Source organism: Nansenia antarctica, assembly GCF_963989245.1.
Source record: "Nansenia antarctica genome assembly, chromosome: 10".
NCBI lineage: Eukaryota > Metazoa > Chordata > Actinopteri > Argentiniformes > Microstomatidae > Nansenia > Nansenia antarctica.
Genome location: NC_137680.1, coordinates 11,484,054 through 11,504,989, shown reverse-complemented (window position 1 = coordinate 11,504,989; position 20,936 = coordinate 11,484,054). Strand labels below are relative to the sequence as shown.

Below are 20,936 nucleotides of genomic sequence, written 5' to 3'. Positions count from 1 at the left end.
ACACTTAATATGAGGTTAATTCCAAAAGAAAAATGCTTCACTGTCTCATTACTTACACAGGTCACTGTAAAGGCGCTTGAAGTTTAACATAGGAGCCAATTGATTTTGCTTCGTGAAATACTCCTTTGTTCTATGGTTAAGGAAACAGAATGACTCTGCTAGTGGCTACGTTCAATTACTTTTTCTTTCCACAATTATTTTTGTGAAGCTATCTCTCTGCTTCCGTCTGTATGAAAGGTAAAATCAGCTATGCTCAAAGTCCATGATGCTTTGGTAAACCAATAAGGAGACTGACTCAAATTCAATGTTTATTTTAATTATTTTTTATTTATGATTTGTGCGTATTACACAGCTGACGCCAGTATGTTGTGACGGTATGAGAATAAACGTGTACATTAAAATTTTTATAAATCTTTTATCAGTGTCTGCTGATGATTGACTTGAGTGTTACTTTGAAGGCATCACTGAAGAGAAAAATTGAACAATTACAATAGAAGCCGGCACGCAGCTGGCCTCCAAAGAAGAGACTTTTTAGACCTTGTTTTCAAGGAGCATCCTATGATGTTTTCACCTGTGTGTATGTAGGCTACAGTGTGTGTGTCTGTGTAGGCCAGTGATGTTTTTAACGATACTAAAAGGGACAGTCAATGCAAAATGATGTGTATAATGGATGAGACAAACTGTGTGTGTGTGTGTGTGTGTGTGTGTGTGTGTGTGTGTGGCTGTGTCTGTCTGTCTGTAAATTAACATTAATTTACATCTTGAAGTTAATGCTGGTGTTGCAGACCATTCAAAACATGACAATTCACAACAGCAACAAGACAAAGGTTGGAACAGAAAATATATTATTATTCAAATTCATTGACATTATTTACAACATTTGGAGATAATATGTAAAAGGTTAATAACATTGCTTTTAGGATAAGAAATGTTCCTTGCATTTCTACTGCCATTCTGTTTTGATGTGTGTATGGGACAGTCCCTTAATCCCAGCCACTACGCCCCCGCTGACGGGAAAGCAATGGATTCCGTGCTCGCTTGTAGCGGGTGCGTACTGAGACCAACTCGTAGCCTTGATCCTCCTCTGGCTTCGTCTTCCTCCCTGCACCATCATTGTCCTCGTCTTGCTCCAGTGCCAGCATGTGCAGATCCATCGTCATGATGTCCAGTGGCGGTTGCCGGGGTGATGCGACTGCACTCTGTTGCCTGATCACTTCTGTTGCCCTCTTCTGGGATTGCACCACTTTCAACATGGACCTGTACAGCTTCTTAGATGAAGGGCTTCCGATCAGGAGAGAGTCTGGGGTAGCCCCCCCTCTCAGTTTCACCACAAGCTGATGAACCAGAGTGCCCTTGTACAGCCTGGTCATCACCAAAGAGAGATGTCAGGTTAGTGATACAATAATAGGTAAGTAATTTGATTGCATTTTGTGGCTTTTCAGGGCCTCTCAATGAGGGACATTGTGGAAGGTTTGAGTATGAATTGAATATATTGTGTAGAACAGACATGCCTCTCTGACATGTAGAGTATGTTGTGCAACTGAGCAAGGCTCTTACCCCCTGAACCTGCTCCATTGAAGTGTGTGTGTGTGTGTATTATTTTTTGTACAACATTCAGTAAGAGCCACCTCCTGAGTGCGACCCTGGTCTTGCCCTAAAGGCCAATTCAAATGTGCATATCAGGAATTGACTGCAGCCACTTAATAAGAACATTTCAGTGTCTCCCTAGTAATTTAAATAGCTATTGTTGCTTGTAGTCACCATATAATAATAATCAATAGAGAAATATGTTTTTGGGATTGTGTGCAATAAGGTTTAGAATGTGACAGCTTACCAGGCACAATGGGGATCAGCTAGAGGGAGGCACAGAAGCTGATTGAGATGAAGGCTGTCCCTCAGGCAACACTGCCATTGGCTGTAGGCATGGGCAACCTTCCGATCCAGCCCTTTTCTACCTCCTTGAATCAGCTGACTCAGCTTTGAAAACACTGGCTCGTCCTCCCTCTGCCCTGTCTCTACACACACACACACACACACACACACACACACACACACACACACACACACACACACACAGAGGGAGGAGTTAGTGGTAGCACCTCACACACTTCAATCTCTAAATCCCGACCAATCAACCCCCAGCTCCTACTCTGTGAATACAGACAGTCAATGTTTATTGGTCATATACAGGTTGTAAACTGTACAATGAAACCATAACCCTGTTTACTTTGCAATCTTCATGTTATACAATACACAATATAGTAAGGAGCTATCCATATCTTATCTATTGCAATATTGTCTGGGCTGGAACTTCCTCTAGCCTTGTCAAGCAGACCAACTTCATGTTTTGTTTCAATTGAAGTGAAACAGAATGTGAGCTTGTGAGATCAGGCTGGTTTTATGAAGCTAAACTCTTCCCCATCTTAATAAAATACATGATATTCACCTCGGCCCTCCCCCCTTGCATTGCTCTTAATAACAAACATTTATTTGGCTGATTGCTTTGTCGGTTTAAGAGCACCCTTTGAATTTAGCATTTAGACATTCACGTTAACACACTGAGCATATTTCTGTTTCTAAATGTTGTGACGCAAGCAATAAATTGCTAGATTGATTATCCATACAATAAAGTAATTTCTATACTGCTACAAACTAAATGGTAAATATGTGTGTATTCACACATCGGGCCATACCTCTCTTTTGTCTGCACAGCTCTCCGTACACCATACCCAACAGCAGAGCTTGAAGCAGATGTCTGTCCGGCTGGGGATGGGAGTGAGTCCACCAGTAGCAGGTGCTACTCACAGGACAACGCAGATGAGGTGGGACGATTTTCAAAATGCACTGGGTCACACCAAGGGTCTCCAAAAGGGTCATAAGCCGTATTGACTGTGGCGCCTAAGGGACAAGACCATTTAATTAATCTCATAATTTGGAGTAATCCGAGTTTGAGTCCAACATCACTATAGGTGAGTGTATGCTTTTATTTTTGTGTTAATAGCAAATAGTGTACATTCATGTTCTGTTTAATGTTTTTGCTAGTAATCTGTATTTAAAGATTTACAGTACAGTACATACCCTATCCAGTGTGTCCAACTGCAGCTGTCCTGCAGTGCTGGGCAGGGCCAGTTCCACCTTTAGACTGACCAGCTCCCGTCCCTCCCTGTCATACTCCTCCACGGTTAACTTTCCTGCCAGCTCCAGGCTCTGCCTGTCCCCTCTCCTCACACCCAGCAGCAGGCCGTACAGTATCTGTACACATACATAACATAGCACATTAATTTCTTCTACTTCTCGCGGATTATTATTATTTTATTTTATTTTTTTAAATTGTGGCCTATTTCCTACCTGTGAAATGCCTTGAAATGTCACTGTATTTCAAAGTATGTGCTAAATATAAAGCAAATAAATGATTATTCTGATTATTATTACCTGCCGTATAGGGCGTGAAGTGGCGTTACCACTGGGCAGGCGGGTGTCTTCCACGTAGGCGCTCTGTGACACCCTCCTCAGGACCAGCGCGTCCACAACGACAGAGGTGAGCCGTCCCTCCGTAAATGGCAGCAAAGTCCAGTCAGGGAGAACCCTAAGGGGCTCGGGGAGACAAGTGAAGGGCACCCCTCTATCAAAGAACCGTGCCAGGCAGCTGGGGAGGACCGTGTACTCTTCTATGCCCAGGGAGAGGCCTCGGCTTGCGGCAGCCAATTTCGGCCTGTCACCATTATCAATGAGCGTGAGGAAAGCTTCCAAGGCCTGGTGCTGTTTTTGGAAGCCAGAAAGCCAACGCAACAGGCCATCGAGATGGGAAAACCTGCCGCTCACCTCTGAATAATCGGCCCACTGGATGGTCAGGCCCATGTCATGTAGCTTGATGTAGTCATTTCCCGCCATGGCAGCAAAAACTGGGAGGAGTTGCCGGTTTAACTTAAAGTGAGCGCAGAAGTTTGCTGTGGTGAAGTGCTGAGAGGGGATGTACCTCTGGGAGTTACTTTGATGTGCAGATATCTCCTTCCATCGAAAATGGGAAATTGGTAGAAAACCTGCTGGGAGGTCAAAGACATAAAAGTCACTGTCATCGGACAGCACTGGGCAGTTCCACTGACTTGCCAGGGAAGCAATTTCTTGGTCTGCCTCACCGATACACTGCGCAAATGGCACCTTCAAGCTGAAGAGGACCTGTTTGAAGACATCTTTGATGAGGGCTGGTAAAACGTTCTCCTGAAGTCCAATGGACACTTTGTGTGCCTTTTGGATCTTATCTTGGGCTCGTTTTCTGAGAGTAACAAGCTTCTTATCAGTGTAGTCAGAGCCCCCATCCAACACCACATAGGGGTCAATGTCGCAGTCTCTCAGAGCCTTGAAGAACCGGTCAACCAGACAAGCGAATAAATCATAATCGCCACCATGACTCTGATCCAAACCATTATCAAAATAAAGCAAGTGGTAAAGATTACAACCATCGATGACTAGCTTTGTATTTCTGAAATTAACATCTTGATAAATGTGTCTTTTGTTCTCCTCGACCAAGCTGGTCAAACCCTGGACACCCATGGTGTGCTGTCTCGGAGGTTATGTCTTTCTCAATTGACAGTGTGAGAAAGCAGAGGAGAGAAGCGCTTCTGTTTGGAGAGTAATAATCCCAATAAGGTGCTCTTTGGAGAGAGGTGCAGTAATATCCAAGAAAAAAGGGGAACCAAGGCACTCTTATTGTAGAAAAAATTAAAAAGCCTTAGGAGTGGCTATGCCGACGCGTTGCGGTCTTCTGAAGACAGTGTGAGACTTTATACCTTGTCTCAGGTCATGAGTTTTCATTTCCTTAAGTTTCACTTTTGATACCTCATTGCCCTCATCAACTTTTATCAGTATGATCATACACTTGTTTGTATAAATGCAAAGGTTATTCAAACTAGGGCACACAGGGCTACTGACACATCTTGGTGTGCAACAATAACACATGGACCATTGAATGTTTGAGTCGATTATTATTTATTTTTCATATGAATTATTTCAACACATTTGTATTAATTACATCATAATACAGTCATATGGGAAACATGTATAACAAAGAACAAATACGCCTACAGACCTGAACTGTAAACAGGTCAATCTAATGTAAATGTAATATCTGATTGATTATCAAATTCAAAAACACTTTTCTTCCAAATTGTCTCACTGTAAACAATTGGCACACAAAGACATGTGACTCGTGTTGTGACTTTCATGTTTGACAGAAACGAAACTGATCCAGTGTTGTGCCAACTCCCCACAGAATCTGACTCCCCTTCGTATTAGTTAGACAGCCTTAGTGTAACAATATACCCAACAACAATATACCCAATATACGTGTAAGTAGTTCGTAGTTCATTATCGTGGATGTTATAGCGTACGTACTGTACGTTATGGGTCGCCTATCATTAGTGCCATTCGTGTGATGAACGCGCATTTGCTTATTCTCAATTACGCTTATTTTTATTTAGTTCGATGCGATCGTATATTTTAGGTTTTAAGCCGAACACATGGCAATGCGAACCTCAGAATGGCACTAGTGATATCTGACCCATAATGTACGTTATAACATTCACGATCATGAACTACGGGGGCACTTACGCAATAGTTTACTAATAACACGAAGGGGAGTCGGATTCTGCGGGGGATTCGGAAAACGAAAACACTTGTCATGTCGTGAGCTTAGAATTATAAGGTTCTATCTCCGTTTAGGGTAGTTCAGAGATATTGAGCGTCAAAGTTTTTACATTCCATTATGTTCAGTGAGATGGAACCTTTGTATTTTAGGAATTACTAACTCAAAAATGTCAACATTTAAAAAATAACACCACACAGGCATTAATAAACACCTAATGGATCAGACTATGTAAAAAACTCAATTTTGACAAAAATGGAGATAGAACCGTATAATTCTAACGTCACGATGTGAGCTCGTGTTTGGCGCGATGAAAATCCATAATGGAGTGTATTTAAGGTGTTTTACACTACTAGCACAACACCCTGTGGGGTAATTCTCGACTCGGGGTCGAAGATGACTCCGGTTCAGCTTCTGGTCGTGTCGCTCTGTGTTGTTAACCATGGTTGATGTTGCACTGATGATGAGGTTTGACAGCCACAGATCTGCATTATCATTTTGGTAGCGCGTGACGTTAGAATTATAAGGTTCTATCTCCATTTTTGTCAAAATTGAGTTGTTTTTTTTACATAATCTGATACATTAGGTGTTTATTAATGCCTTGTGTGGTGTTATTTTTTTAAATGTTGACATTTTTGAGTTAGTAATTAATAAAATACAAAGGTTCCATCTCACAAAACATAATGGAATGTAAAAACTTTGATGCTCAATATCTCTGAACTGCCCTAAACGGAGATAGAACCTTATCATTCTAAGCTCACGAGCGCTTGTTTGGGGCTGTGTACAAGAACGCATTTTAGAACACAGCCTAGGTGTCTCCAGTGACGTTCCATTTGACGCTACCATCTCTGTTCTGGAACGACAATAGTGGAACTTCGCTCACCGATCTCGAGTGTAGGCTATATAAGGATTATTATTTGTATTTTTACGTTAAACTTGTTTAAGCATTTAGAAATAGTAAATATGTGTGGTAACTTAACTTGTGATAATAAATTGAATGTCGTCCAGGATGCAGGTAAACCGTTTAATCAATAACTTAATATATGGGCTACATGTCCAGCTCACATAACGTGTAACTCTCTTCACCCAGTCTCTTCTGGTACCAAAATACTATAGGCTAAACCAAACCGAAAGACGGAACTTGCTGATTATTGTCATTCAGAGAACACAGATCACTTTACCAGGGTATAGATAACATTCAATGAGCAAAATGCAAATACTCTTTACACAACTAGGCTTAGAAAATAAACAAACTATTCTTTTTTAAAAAGTTTGTTGATAATTACAATAAGATATAACGGTGATTGTCATTATTTACTTTTAGCCTTCATTATTAACACAATGTACAGGTCTGTGCTCTTATTTTGAAGGATTGTTGACATTTACTTGAACGTGACCCGGAAAGTGTTGCTGACGTCACACGATAAGATCTCAGTATGCGCCCGAAGGCTCTTGCGAAAACGACTTTGCATTTACTTCTGCTGCAACGCCACATCTAATTGTAGTCAGTGTGGAAGCGTCACATTTCTACTGTCCTTGGTAAGATTGAATTAGTGATTGCTTCTGTTTGTTTCACTACGGTTGATTATGAGACTTCCTATGCTGCATCACAACCAGAATGATCGCCCCGGACGAGCCTGGAAATGTAAACTAGTTCCCTTGCTAGCTATACTCTTTAAACCAGCGGTTCCCAACCTTTTTGGACTCACGGCCCACTTTCCCAATCTCTACAGTATTCGCGGCCCACTGTAGCCTAGCGCGCACAGCTAGCACGCGTGCACGCGCATGAAACGCGCACTAGCGCTCAAAACAACGACGTGTTCAATATTTACGACCAAACATCCTTATGTGTGTGGGCAACTCCCGACTCCCGACTAGGGTTGCCAGATGGGCTCGTTTTTTGGGGGGTGGAATTAGCGGTTTTAGACTGTGGTTAGGGTGGAAAATGTCGATCCCATCTGGCAACCCTGTTCGCGAGTCCGATTGGGATGGAATGTAGCCAATCAAGAAGCGAGCTGACTTATTCTTTTCGGATGGAAATATCGGCGCACACCACACACAATACGATCAAGGCTGTTCAATCCAAGATTTTTTATCTTTTTAAAATTAAAACGTTTTTGTAACAAAAAAAACATTTGTTTGCCCATGATTTGGCGGCCCACTTGCAGTATAGGTTGGGAACCGCTGCTTTAAACTAAGGTCAGAGTTGGTCACGAAGCTTTCGCGTTATAGTGATTCCTTGTCCAATTGTGATACTGTGTCCAATTGTACCTCTCAAGTTGCCATAAATACATTCCCTACTTCCACTTTAACGAAATGCTCTATACGTGTAACCTAGCAAGCCATGAGGCATAATTTATTTTTCCTTACACCTGCTGATGATCATGGTAGTCAGTCAGTCATCCCAAAAGTCTTTAATTTCCAACTCACACCTTTTCCTCTAATACATGTTTAAAAATAGTGGATCAGAAGGTGAGGATGGATGATGCAATGAAATTAGACTTTTGGGAGTTAAACCTCTTGTCTCTGCCTGTCCCTTTCAGTTTAAAATGATATAGGCCTACATTCTAAGTTTATTGCTTCATATATCTAGACTTGTATTTTACTTATATATATTTATTAAAGTGTGTTTGTCTGTCTTTCAAGTGAGGTGCAGTTGCCATGGAGAACTACAGTAAAGCGCGGACGGTGGAGCAGCCGTGCCCCTGCCCGTTCTCTGGCCTCCCCAGTGACACGCCTGAGGTGCGAGTCAAAGATGGCAGCAAGATCCGCAACCTCATGCGCTATGCTCTGAGCCGCATGGAGGCGAAGCCCAGACTTGGAGAGGGTGACAGGGACCAGCCTAAGAGCCATGAAGGTCGTAGTGCCGTTGAATCACAACAAGTAGGCTGCTCTCAGGGGCTGGAAAAGACACTAAGTCGGCAGGTTGTGTTCACAGGGATGGGGAAAGGCGTCTCTAAGGTGATTACATGTGTGGAGATTCTAAAACGCCGTATGAAGGGCCTGCACCAGAACACCAGGCTGACTTACAGCACGGCCCTGGAGATTTGGGAGCCCCTGGAGCCCGAGGCAGGGCTGGACAGCCTCACCGTTAGCAGGAACCTACCCGCAATCTGGGTTCTGCTCTCTAAGGACCCCCTAGATGTTAGCCTGCCTGGATACCAGGCACCTGGAAACGCTGATGCACTGTGGGTACAGGCTGCCAAAGAGGATACAGGGGGACCTGGAGGACAGAGGCATGGGAATAGAAGGAAAAGAGGAGGGGGGGAGGGAGGTAGTGGTGGAGGAGGAGGTAGAGGAAAGGGAAGCTCTGCAAGATGGACTGGGCGACCCAGAGAGCCAAGCAAAGGCCAGAATTGAGGTGGAGGAGCATGGCAGGAATGATACTGGGTGTGAAACTTGGGCCTCATGTTGACCAACACATCTCTCAGAAGACCACAGAACAGTCCCTGTCTGCTGATTAATGTGCTCTCATTTTCTATCGAAATGCCATATCCCAAAACAGGCCCTTTGGTCATTCGTGGCAGGTTTGGGGACAGTTGAGTTTCAATTCAAGTTGAAATTGCAATTCAAATGTTTGCAAATAGGGTGTATATTTCCAATGTTTACTCAATAAACTGAAAGAGACTTACGTCTTATTTTTTTTAATTATTTTTTTTACCTAAAAACTGAAGAAGGCTAACATCAGGATTGCTGTAACTGAAAGTCTCTCCCCCGACCCTTGTATCAATTTAAGGAAGCTAAAGGTGAGTCACATACTTTTACCCAATAGAAGGACCAGGACAAACTGCCTGTTGCATAGCCATTGGCTTTACCTCACATCAATCATCTCCCACAGCACCCTCCCCACCCCAGTGCTTACACACAACACATTTCTGATACGGAGCCACGCCTTGCAGCTGTGTGATTTACTGAAATCAGATAATTTACTCAGTAAATACACTCTCACTCAGACCAGGTTTGAGTCATTGTTATTCCAGGCTTACGGATATACACTGTGCGCAATTGCCTGGGGACAAGGTTATTATGGCCCAATATATTGGATTTAAAGGGATAGTTTACCCAAAATACATCTTAACTTGACCAAGTGTCTGGTCTTGATGTCACGTCTTTACTCTGACATAGAAGATGAAAGGAGATACCAAATTGAACGTGAGATCTTGCTCTTGCAATTGAATGGGGAAGTGTGTCCAAACTTTTGACTGGTACTATACCTGTAGAGATTTGTGTAAAAAACAAAGAGCCTGAGTGATATGGGAACGAGAAAACATTGTAACCACCAGAACTGGTTTCCACTAGTATACTATTATGATTGAAATGTAGCCTTTTTTGCTTGTTTCTAAATGTGTTACTTCCCCCTTAACAGGAAAATGATATACGGATAGTGATTGGACAGTTTGATGAGGCCTCCAAAGTGTTTTACTGTGTGAGTACACTATCCAGTACATAAACATGCTTTTACTTGGGGGGGGGGGGGGGGCTGGGGGGGATACTGATACTGCTAATAGTTCGATTTAATGTTCAGACTTTTCTTTTGAAAAATGTGAATACATTTCCGCATTGTTGAAAATCAATGACACATCACTAATCAACTAACACTGCTTGTTTTGTGAGCCTGCTCACAATGTGAAGTAGTGTTATAGTTAACTAGGTAGCAGTGGGGATTACTCACCGAATCCATTGCGTTACAGTATTTTGTCTTGACGAGCGAGTTTGTGTTGTGATCAACGTTGAAATGTATTTCCGTGTTTCAAAATAAAAGTGAACATTTTGATTGGTTGCCGACATGCGGACCAAAACACTAGAACGTGTCACATATTATTTGAATGTTGTCTGATGTCTCCAGTCTTCTGTTGTCAAAAGTACAGCATGTTGTGTCTGGTGCACTGTCAGCATATACATCCATATATAGTTGAATTTAATTCAATTGAATGTCGTCCAGGATGCAGGTTAACCGTTTAATCAAGAACTTTATACATGGGCTACATGTCCAGCTCACATAACGTGTAACTCTCTTCACCAGTCTCTTCTGGTACCAAAATACTATCCGCTTGTTAAGTCGTGACGTGTTTCCGGGTCCAACGTTGGCTGAGGCGCTGTCTTCGAAATGCCGAAATAATAATAATAATAAATTATATTTATATAGCGCTTTTCCGAGGCTCAAATACCCTGACAATATGGAGAAAACGGGAAAGTGCTGTGTCCCTTGTTGTATGAATAGATCCGAGTCTAAAAAACGATTAAACTGTCATTCTACCGCTGTAGTTCACAGGTACTCTGGTGCAGGGAATTTCTGGTTTGGACTCGGAAATGGCTAAACGTCACTTTTGACGTCAGACTTAACAAGCGGATAGGCTACGCAGTGGTTTTCAACCCTCTCCTCGGGGACCACCAGCCGTTCTACATATTTGATCTGTTCCACCACCACCACACCTGATTCAACTAATCAAGTGCAAAGCAGTTATGATTTGTACTTGATTAGTTGAATCAGGTGTGCTGGTGGTGGAACAGATAAAAGATGTGGAACGGCTGGTGGTCCCAGAGGAGAGGGTTGAAAACCACTGGGCTACAGGTAAATAAGGCCCAACACTGATGATGATACCCTACTGGCGTGGGGTGGTTCTTCAGGTAAGTGACAGGATGTCACAATAATAGTCTATAGCCTATAGATAAAGGAAACACAAATTATATTGAATTTAGCAAAAACCAAACCGAAAGACGGAACTTGCTGATTATTGTCATTCAGAGAACACAGATCACTTTACCAGGGTATAGATAACATTCAATGAGCATAATCCATGAGCAAAATGCAAATACTCTTTACACAACTAGGCTTAGAAAATAAACAAACTATTCTTTAAAAAAAAAGTTTGTTGATAATTACAATAAGATATGACGGTGATTGTCATTATTTACTTTTAGCCTTCATTATTAACACAATGTACAGGCCTGTGCTCTTATTTTGAAGGATTGTTGACATTTACTTGAACGTGACCCGGAAAGTGTTGCTGACGTCACATGATAAGATCTCAGTATGCGCCCGAAGGCTCTTGCGAAAACGACTTTGCATTTACTTCTGCTGCAACGCCACATCTAATTGTAGTCAGTGTGGAAGCGTCACATTTCTACTGTCCTTGGTAAGATTGAATTAGTGATTGCTTCTGTTTGTTTCACTACGGTTGATTATGAGACTTCCTATGCTGCATCACAACCAGAATGAGACGAGCCTGGAAATGTAAACTAGTTCCCTCGCTAGCTATACTCTTTAAACTGAGGTCAGAGTTGGTCACGAAGCTTTCGCGTTATAGTCATTCCTTGTCCAATTGTGATACCGTGTCCAATTGTAGGCTACCTCTCTTAAGTTGCCATAAATAAATTCCCTGCTTCCACTTTAACGAAATGCTCTATACGTGTAACTTAGCAAACCACGAGGCATCATTTATTTTTCCTTACACCTGCTGATGATCATGGTAGTCAGTCAGTCATCCCAAAAGTCTTTAATTTCCAACTCACACCTTTTCCTCTAATACATGTTTAACAATAGTGGATCAGAAGGTGAGGATGGATGATGCAATGAAATTAGACTTTTGGGAGTTAAACCTCTTGTCTCTGCCTGTCCCTTTCAGTTTAAAATGATATAGGTCTACATTTCTAAGTTTATTGCTTCATATATCTAGACTTGTATTTTACTTATGATATATTTACAAAAGTGTGTTTGTCTGTCTTTCAAGTGAGGTGCAGTTGCCATGGAGAACTACAGTAAAGCGCGGACGGTGGAGCAGTCGTGCCCCTGCCCGTTCTCTGGCCTCCCCAGTGACACGCCTGAGGTGCGAGTCAAAGATGGCAGCAAGATCCGCAACCTCATGCGCTACGCTCTGAGCCGCATGGAGGCGAAGCCCAGACTTGGAGAGGGTGACAGGGACCAGCCTAAGAGCCATGAAGGTCGTAGTGCCGTTGAATCACAACAAGTAGGCTGCTCTCAGGGGCTGGAAAAGACACTAAGTCGGCAGATTGTGTTCACAGGGATGGGGAAAGGCGTCTCTAAGGTGATTACATGTGTGGAGATTCTAAAACGCCGTATGAAGGGCCTGCACCAGAACACCAGTCTGACTTACAGCAAGGCCCTGGAGCTTTGGGACCCCCGGGAGCCTGAGATCTGGGTTCTGCTCTCTAAGGACCCCCTAGATGTTAGCCTGCCTGGGTACCAGGCACCTGGAAACGCTGATGCACTGTGGGTACAGGCTGCCAAAGAGGATACAGGGGGACCTGGAGGACAGAGGCATGGGCATAGAAAGGAAGGAAAGGAAAGGAAAAGGAAAAGAGATGGGGGGGAGGGAGGTAGTGGTGGAGGAGGAGGTAGAGGAAAGAGAGGCTCTGCAAGATGGACTGGGAGACCCAGAGAGCCAAGCAAAGGCCAGAATTGAGGTGGAGGAGCACGGCAGGAATGATACTGGGTGTGAAACTCGGGCCTCATGTTGACCAACACATCTCTCAGAAGACCACAGAACAGTCCCTGTCTGCTGATTAATGTGCTCTCATTTTCTATCGAAATGCCAAATCCCAAAACAGGCCCTTTGGTCATTCGTGGCAGGTTTGGGGTCAGTTGAGTTTCAATTCAAGTTGAAATTGCAATTCAAATGTTTGCAAATAGGGTGTATATTTCCAATGTTTACTCAATAAACTGAAAGAGACTTACGTCTTTTTTTTACGTTTTTTCATTCTTGATGATTCAAATACATTTCTGAAATTAAATGTAATTGACCAGTTAACACTTGGGTAGTTTTGAGAGGTATTATTAAGTAAGGTGGCATTTCTACTCAAATTGCGGGTCTCTATTAAATCCCTTTTAGTCAAGTCAAGTCATGTTTATTTATATAGCATCTTTAGCAACGACAAAACAGCTGCCCAAAGTGTTTAACAGAAAACAACAAATAAAATACACAAAAAGTGCAGTGTCGGCTAGGCAGGCTCACCTCAGGTCAAAGGCCAGGGAGAAGAGGTACAGTATGTCTTAGCTAATGTTTTAAAAGCCTCGATGCTCTGGGCAGATCTGACGTGGAGGAGGAGGCTATTCCAGAGCCTAGGGGCTGCCTTTGCGAAGGCTCTATCCCCTCTGGTTTTTAGTCTGGTCCTAGGGACCTTTTAGATCTGAGGCTAGGGTAGGTGGTAGGGCTATCCCTGACTCAACAAAGAGTCGTCAGCTCTGGTGAATCTTCAATGTTTCGTTAAAAATAAAGACAATTATTGACAAAGTCATGTATACTATCCTTTATTTGCAATAGCCCAACATTACTAGCCAATGTGCTTTTGGTTCATATGACAGCTGGAATTACAGCAGTTGTAGTTTCCTTTGGCGTTCTTATGTGCCTGGAAATATTTGGTAAGTTGATATTTTTATCCCAAAAATCTGCTTATTTACTGTTTTGTCAGAGACCAGGGGACTCATTTATAACCGTTCTGTACATTTCACACTAAATATGTGAGAAATTAAAAACATACCAGCATTTAAATAGTTAGCACTGCAACCCTGCAATCTGTGGTAATGTGTTTAATTTTTTCGTCTTTTGTATTTACCCTACCTTTATTGTGTCGGTTGTTATTGAATAGCCTAAATGTATATTTTATTTCAAATGTTTCATCATTATTGCTTGCCAATTAGAAAGAATGGCCTCGCTGATGAATAACAGAATACATACTGTCTGTATTCTTGTATTACTCTATGTACTTAGATACAGGAGAGTTTGACAGTACAATTAAATGCAAGCTCTCCTCTTCGCAATAACACACAAGAGGGTGCACTACAGTTAGGTCCAGAAATATTTGGACAGTGACAAAATGTTCATGATTTTGCTCTCTGTATGCCACCACAATGGATTTGAAATGAAACAATCGAGATGCGATTGAAGTGCAAGCTTTCAGCTTTAATTCAAGGGGTTGAACAAAAATATTGTATGAAACATTTAGGAATTGCAACCATTTTTATACATAGTCCCCTATTTTCAGGAGCTCAAATGTAATTGGACAAATTAACATAATCATAAATAAAATGTTAATTTGTAATACTTTGTTGAGAATCCTTTGCAGGCAATGACTGCCTGAGGTCTGGAACCCATGGACATCACCAAATGCCGGGTTTCCTTTGTGATGCTTTGCCAGGCCTTTACTGCAGCTGTCTTCAGTTGTTGTTTGTTCGTGGGTCTTTCTGCCTTTAGTTTTGACTTCAGCAAGTGAAATGCATGCTCAATCAGGTTGAGATCAGGTGATTGCAGAATATTCCACTTCTTTGCCTTAAAAAACTGCTTATACAGTATGTTTTGGGCCGTTGTCAATCTGTATTGTGAAGCGCAATCCACTCAACTGAATTTGTCTGATTACTGCAATGTCAGTTGCTTTGGATAAAAGTGCCAGTGTATACTAAATGGTATAATATTTTACTGTGTTGCTTTCACTCTACCGTACTCCTTGTACCAATACTTATTGTAGTGTAGCCCCAATCCCTAGTGCATTTCGATATGGAAAACTGGCAGGATGTTTGTAAATGTATTTCACTTTACTCTTCAAGTTATGTCTTTAGAACAAAACCAAAGCATAGCAAATGCATGCTCTCTGGGATTACAGTAACAGACCCAGGTCAGATGTAGTCAGCTCTTAATCCCTTCATCCCCCTCAGTGGACTCCCTTGAGGTAGCACCCTTCTGTGCATGGAGTAGGCTGGCTGGAACAGATGGGGATTAACAAGTCAAGTTAAAGTGGGGTCTTAAGGACCAGATTTCCTTGCAGGTAGAGTCAGCAAGCTTGAAGAAAAATTAGCAGAGAGAAAGAGGAGCGACCGAGAAAGAGTGACGAAGAGGGACAAAAACAAATAATGGGTGGATGGGCAAACGTGAGGAAGGTCTTGGTTCTACCATGGCTGCTCATTTTGCCATCTCTGTCCCAAGTTCGCCACACACTGCCAGTCTTATGGATTATGCCACTTACAAACAACCCTGGAGATGGAAATCTCACAGAATCAGTGTTGCCAGCTGTCCAGCTGGCTCTACATGACCTGAGAAGTCAACCGCCTCCCTTGAGAAACTATGAGATACAATTTCACTTAATAGATTCAGAGGTAACTTTTTCTGTTGTTTTAATTGACAGCTGTTTACGCCAGCAAGCTGCTGTGTTTGTGTACATTGTTTTAATTCTATTTTCTTACTTAACATTAAGCTACAGTAGTGTTTAAAACAGCTATCAGTGTATTTTGGGGGGGTGACCAAGTTTTTATTGTATTTTTTATTAATCTACAGTATTTGAGTAATAACAAATACAAAAAAGAACAAGCCCTAAAGAATGGCCGTGCTGATGAGATTTGATTTGATACAATGTTTTAGTTGTATTGTCATATTACTGTACTGGGATACTACTGGGGACAAATAAGACTGTTCTTATTTGCAAGCCCCCATTTTTTTTCAATAAAACATGAGAGAGCTATATCTATATTGTGGAAATGTAAACTACTGGGTTGCAGACAGTCATAGAGGCGCAAGCATTGGAAGTAAATTCTGAAAGCATTAATGCATGACAGGGTGTGTCGTAGTTCACTTTTGACTCTCAATCCTCTTACAGTGTGAAAATGCCAAAGGAGTGAGAGCCTTCTTTGATGCCATATGCTATGGACCAAAATACTTAATGGTCTTTGGAGGTGTGTGTCCAACAATAACGTCCATCATTGCTGAATCACTACAGGGATGGAATCTTGTGCAGGTATGGCCTTAGATTAACTGAACGTAATGGATCAATAAACATGTTGAACAGCAGACGTATCACAACAGGAAATAAAACGTAGGCCTGTTTTCCAACCCAACAATCTATTAAATTCAATTGTACTGTCAAAAGTCCTTTTTTTCTAATTTTTTCATGAACATTGAACAAAGCATTGAAGTGAATTCATCCCTTATTTTATTACCCTGTTTTGTGTGTAAGATACCACTCACATTGCTTATTTCAAATGATGACATTGTAGCCTACTCGTCTTCTCCACTAACATTATGCACCTCCTGAAATATTTCAGCTGTCTTTCGCTGCCACGACACCTGTTTTGGCTGATAGGAAAAAGTATCCCAACTTCTTCCGCACAGTCCCCTCAGCTAACACAGTAAACCAAGCTGTAGTGAAGATCCTGCAGTACTACAAGTGGAGTAGAGTTGGGACCCTAACCCAGGGGGGACATACCTTCTCAAAGGTAGGACTAACCCTGACAATGCATTTTATAGTTCATTAAATGTGTAGTGTGATTATGAGGTTAGTCTGGTACTCAAGTATTAACTTGTAACAATATCAATAAAACGGCATGAACGTGGAAGAAGGGGATAGTAAGGGATAAACCCAGGAAAAACAGCAGTTCTGGAAGGTACGCCCTACGCCATGTCAAAATGTTTATCCTCTGTCCCTCTTCACAGATTACGAGTGATCTGACCAAAAAACTGAAGAAGGCTAACATCAGGATTGCTGTAACTGAAAGTCTCTCCCCCGACCCTTGTATCAATTTAAGGAAGCTAAAGGTGAGTCACATACTTTTACCCAATAGAAGGACCAGGACAAACTGCCTGTTGCATAGCCATTGGCTTTACCTCACATCAATCATCTCCCACAGCACCCTCCCCACCCCAGTGCTTACACACAACACATTTCTGATACGGAGTCACGCCTTGCAGCTGTGTGATTTACTGAAATCAGATAATTTACTCAGTAAATACACTCTCACTCAGACCAGGTTTGAGTCATTGTTATTCCAGGCTTACGGATATACACTGTGCGCAATTGCCTGGGGACAAGGTTATTATGGCCCAATATATTGGATTTAAAGGGATAGTTTACCCAAAATACATCTTAACTTGACCAAGTGTCTGGTCTTGATGTCACGTCTTTACTCTGACATAGAAGATGAAAGGAGATACCAAATTGAACGTGAGATCTTGCTCTTGCAATTGAATGGGGAAGTGTGTCCAAACTTTTGACTGGTACTGTGCCTGAGATTTGTGTAAAAAACAAAGAGCCTGAGTGATATGGGAACGAGAAAACATTGTAACCACCAGAACTGGTTTCCACTAGTATACTATTATGATTGAAATGTAGCCTTTTTGCTTGTTTCTAAATGTGTTACTTCCCCCTTAACAGGAAAATGATATACGGATAGTGATTGGACAGTTTGATGAGGCCTCCAAAGTGTTTTACTGTGCGAGTACACTATCCAGTACATAAACATGCTTTTACTTGGGGGGGGGGGATACTGATACTGCTAATAGTTCGATTTAATGTTCAGACTTTTCTTTTGAAAAATGTGAATACATTTCCGCATTGTTGAAAATCAATGACACATCACTAATCAACTAACACTGCTTGTTTTGTGAGCCTGCTCACAATGTGAAGTAGTGTTATAGTTAACTAGGTAGCAGTGGGGATTACTCACCGAATACATTGCGTTACAGTATTTTGTCTTGACGAGCGAGTTTGTGTTGTGATCAACGTTGAAATGTATTTCCGTGTTTCAAAATAAAAGTGAACATTTTGATTGGTTGCCGACATGCGGACCAAAACACTAGAACGTGTCACATATTATTTGAATGTTGTCTGATGTCTCCAGTCTTCTGTTGTCAAAAGTACAGCATGTTGTGTCTGGTGCACTGTCAGCATATACATCCATATATAGTTGAATTGAATTCAATTGAATGTCGTCCAGGATGCAGGTTAACCGTTTAATCAAGAACTTTATACATGGGCTACATGTCCAGCTCACATAACGTGTAACTCTCTTCACCAGTCTCTTCTGGTACCAAAATACTATCCGCTTGTTAAGTCGTGACGTGTTTCCGGGTCCAACGTTGGCTGAGGCGCTGTCTTCGAAATGCCGAAATAATAATAATAATAAATTATATTTATATAGCGCTTTTCCGAGGCTCAAATACCCTGACAATATGGAGAAAACGGGAAAGTGCTGTGTCCCTTGTTGTATGAATAGATCAGAGTCTAAAAAACGATTAAACTGTCATTCTACCGCTGTAGTTCACAGGTACTCTGGTGCAGGGAATTTCTGGTTTGGACTCGGAAATGACTAAACGTCACTTTTGACGTCAGACTTAACAAGCGGATAGGCTACGCAGTGGTTTTCAACCCTCTCCTCGGGGACCACCAGCCGTTCCACATATTTGATCTGTTCCACCACCACCACACCTGATTCAACTAATCAAGTGCAAAGCAATTATGATTTGTACTTGATTAGTTGAATCAGGTGTGCTGGTGGTGGAACAGATCAAAGATGTGGAACGGCTGGTGGTCCCAGAGGAGAGGGTTGAAAACCACTGGGCTACAGGTAAATAAGGCCCAACACTGATGATGATACCCTACTGGCGTGGGATGGTTCTTCAAGTAAGTGACAGGATGTCACAATAATAGTCTATAGCCTATAGATAAAGGAAACACACATTATATTGAATTTAGCAAAAACCAAACCGAAAGACGGAACTTGCTGATTATTGTCATTCAGAGAACACAGATCACTTTACCAGGGTATAGATAACATTCAATGAGCATAATCCATGAGCAAAATGCAAATACTCTTTACACAACTAGGCTTAGAAAATAAACAAACTATTCTTTAAAAAAAAAGTTTGTTGATAATTACAATAAGATATGACGGTGATTGTCATTATTTACTTTTAGCCTCCATTATTAACACAATGTACAGGTCTGTGCTCTTATTTTGAAAGATTGTTGACATTTACTTGAACGTGACCCGGAAAGTGTTGCTGACGTCACACGATAAGCTATAAGATCTCAGTATGCGCCCGAAGGCTCTTGCGAAAACGACTTTGCATTTACTTCTCCTGCAACGCCACATCTAATTGTAGTCAGTGTGGAAGCGTCACATTTCTACTGTCCTTGGTAAGATTGAATTAGTGATTGCTTCTGTTTGTTTCACTACGGTTGATTATGAGACTTCCTATGCTGCATCACAACCAGAATGAGACGAGCCTGGAAATGTAAACTAGTTCCCTTGCTGCTATACTCTTTAAACTGAGGTCAAAGTTGGTCACGAAGCTTTCGCGTTATAGTGATTCCTTGTCCAATTGTGATACCGTGTCCAGTTGTAGGCTACCTCTCTTAAGTTGCCATAAATAAATTCCCTGCTTCCACTTTAACGAAATGCTCTATACGTGTAACTTAGCAAACCACGAGGCATCATGTATTTTTCCTTACACCTGCTGATGACCATGGTAGTCAGTCAGTCATCCCAAAAGTCTTTAATTTCCAACTCACACCTTTTCCTCTAATACATGTTTAAAAATAGTGGATCAGAAGGTGAGGATGGATGATGCAATGAAATTAGACTTTTGGGAGTTAAACCTCTTGTCTCTGCCTGTCCCTTTCAGTTTAAAATGATATAGGTCTACATTTCTAAGTTTATTGCTTCATATATCTAGACTTGTATTTTACTTATGATATATTTACAAAAGTGTGTTTGTCTGTCTTTCAAGTGAGGTGCAGTTGCCATGGAGAACTACAGTAAAGCGCGGACGGTGGAGCAGTCGTGCCCCTGCCCGTTCTCTGGCCTCCCCAGTGACACGCCTGAGGTGCGAGTCAAAGATGGCAGCAAGATCCGCAACCTCATGCGCTACGCTCTGAGCCGCATGGAGGCGAAGCCCAGACTTGGAGAGGGTGACAGGGACCAGCCTAAGAGCCATGAAGGTCGTAGTGCCGTTGAATCACAACAAGTAGGCTGCTCTCAGGGGCTGGAAAAGACACTAAGTCGGCAGATTGTGTTCACAGGGATGGGGAAAGGCGTCTCTAAGGTGATTACATGTGTGGAGATTCTAAAACGCCGTATGAAGGGCCTGCACCAGAACACCAGTCTGACTTACAGCAAGGCCCTGGAGCTTTGGGACCCCCGGGAGCCTGAGATCTGGGTTCTGCTCTCTAAGGACCCCCTAGATGTTAGCCTGCCTGGGTACCAGGCACCTGGAAACGCTGATGCACTGTGGGTACAGGCTGCCAAAGAGGATGCAGGGGGACCTGGAGGACAGAGGCATGGGCATAGAAAGGAAGGAAAGGAAAGGAAAAGGAAAAGAGGAGGGGGGGAGGGAGGTAGTGGTGGAGGAGGAGGTAGAGGAAAGAGAGGCTCTAGGACTCCGCGACCCAGAGAGCCAAGCAAAGGCCAGAATTGAGGTGGAGGAGCACGGCAGGAATGATACTGTGTGTGAAACGTGGGCCTCATGTTGACCAACACATCTCTCAGAAGACCACAGAACAGTCCCTGTCT

The 20,936-nt window shown here is 42.3% G+C and overlaps 4 protein-coding genes across 4 annotated transcripts; 3 read left to right on the top strand and 1 right to left on the bottom strand.

Moving 5' to 3' along the window:
* Positions 1-983: 983 nt before the first annotated feature.
* aste1a (asteroid homolog 1a) lies at positions 984-4,551 on the bottom strand (the record flags this gene model as incomplete). Its single annotated transcript, XM_080540965.1, has 5 exons — positions 984-1,362; positions 1,835-2,015; positions 2,694-2,898; positions 3,079-3,252; positions 3,433-4,551. 5 exons carry the CDS (start codon positions 4,549-4,551, stop codon positions 984-986), a joined length of 2,058 nt encoding a protein of 685 aa, XP_080397091.1.
* Positions 4,552-7,071: 2,520 nt separating this feature from the next.
* LOC308166636 (ribonuclease P protein subunit p25-like protein) lies at positions 7,072-9,001 on the top strand (the record flags this gene model as incomplete). Its single annotated transcript, XM_080540964.1, has 2 exons — positions 7,072-7,180; positions 8,288-9,001. The coding sequence occupies exon 2, from the start codon at positions 8,303-8,305 to the stop codon at positions 8,999-9,001; it is 699 nt and encodes a 232-aa protein (XP_080397090.1). The 5' UTR covers positions 7,072-7,180; positions 8,288-8,302.
* A 2,680-nt stretch (positions 9,002-11,681) lies between these two features.
* On the top strand, positions 11,682-13,354 carry LOC308166487 (ribonuclease P protein subunit p25-like protein). Its single transcript, XM_080540809.1, has 2 exons — positions 11,682-11,778; positions 12,373-13,354. The coding sequence occupies exon 2, from the start codon at positions 12,388-12,390 to the stop codon at positions 13,063-13,065; it is 678 nt and encodes a 225-aa protein (XP_080396935.1). The 5' UTR covers positions 11,682-11,778; positions 12,373-12,387; the 3' UTR covers positions 13,066-13,354.
* A 6,088-nt stretch (positions 13,355-19,442) lies between these two features.
* LOC308166635 (ribonuclease P protein subunit p25-like protein) lies at positions 19,443-20,841 on the top strand (the record flags this gene model as incomplete). The annotated part of the gene is made up of 2 exons (XM_080540963.1): positions 19,443-19,561; positions 20,155-20,841. The coding sequence occupies exon 2, from the start codon at positions 20,170-20,172 to the stop codon at positions 20,839-20,841; it is 672 nt and encodes a 223-aa protein (XP_080397089.1). The 5' UTR covers positions 19,443-19,561; positions 20,155-20,169.
* Positions 20,842-20,936: the final 95 nt, after the last annotated feature.

Bases quoted from the DNA above. Each gene is read 5' to 3' on its own strand.
- LOC308166487 (XM_080540809.1), top strand. From the start codon at position 12,388: ATGGAGAACTACAGTAAAGCGCGGACGGTGGAGCAGTCGTGCCCCTGC.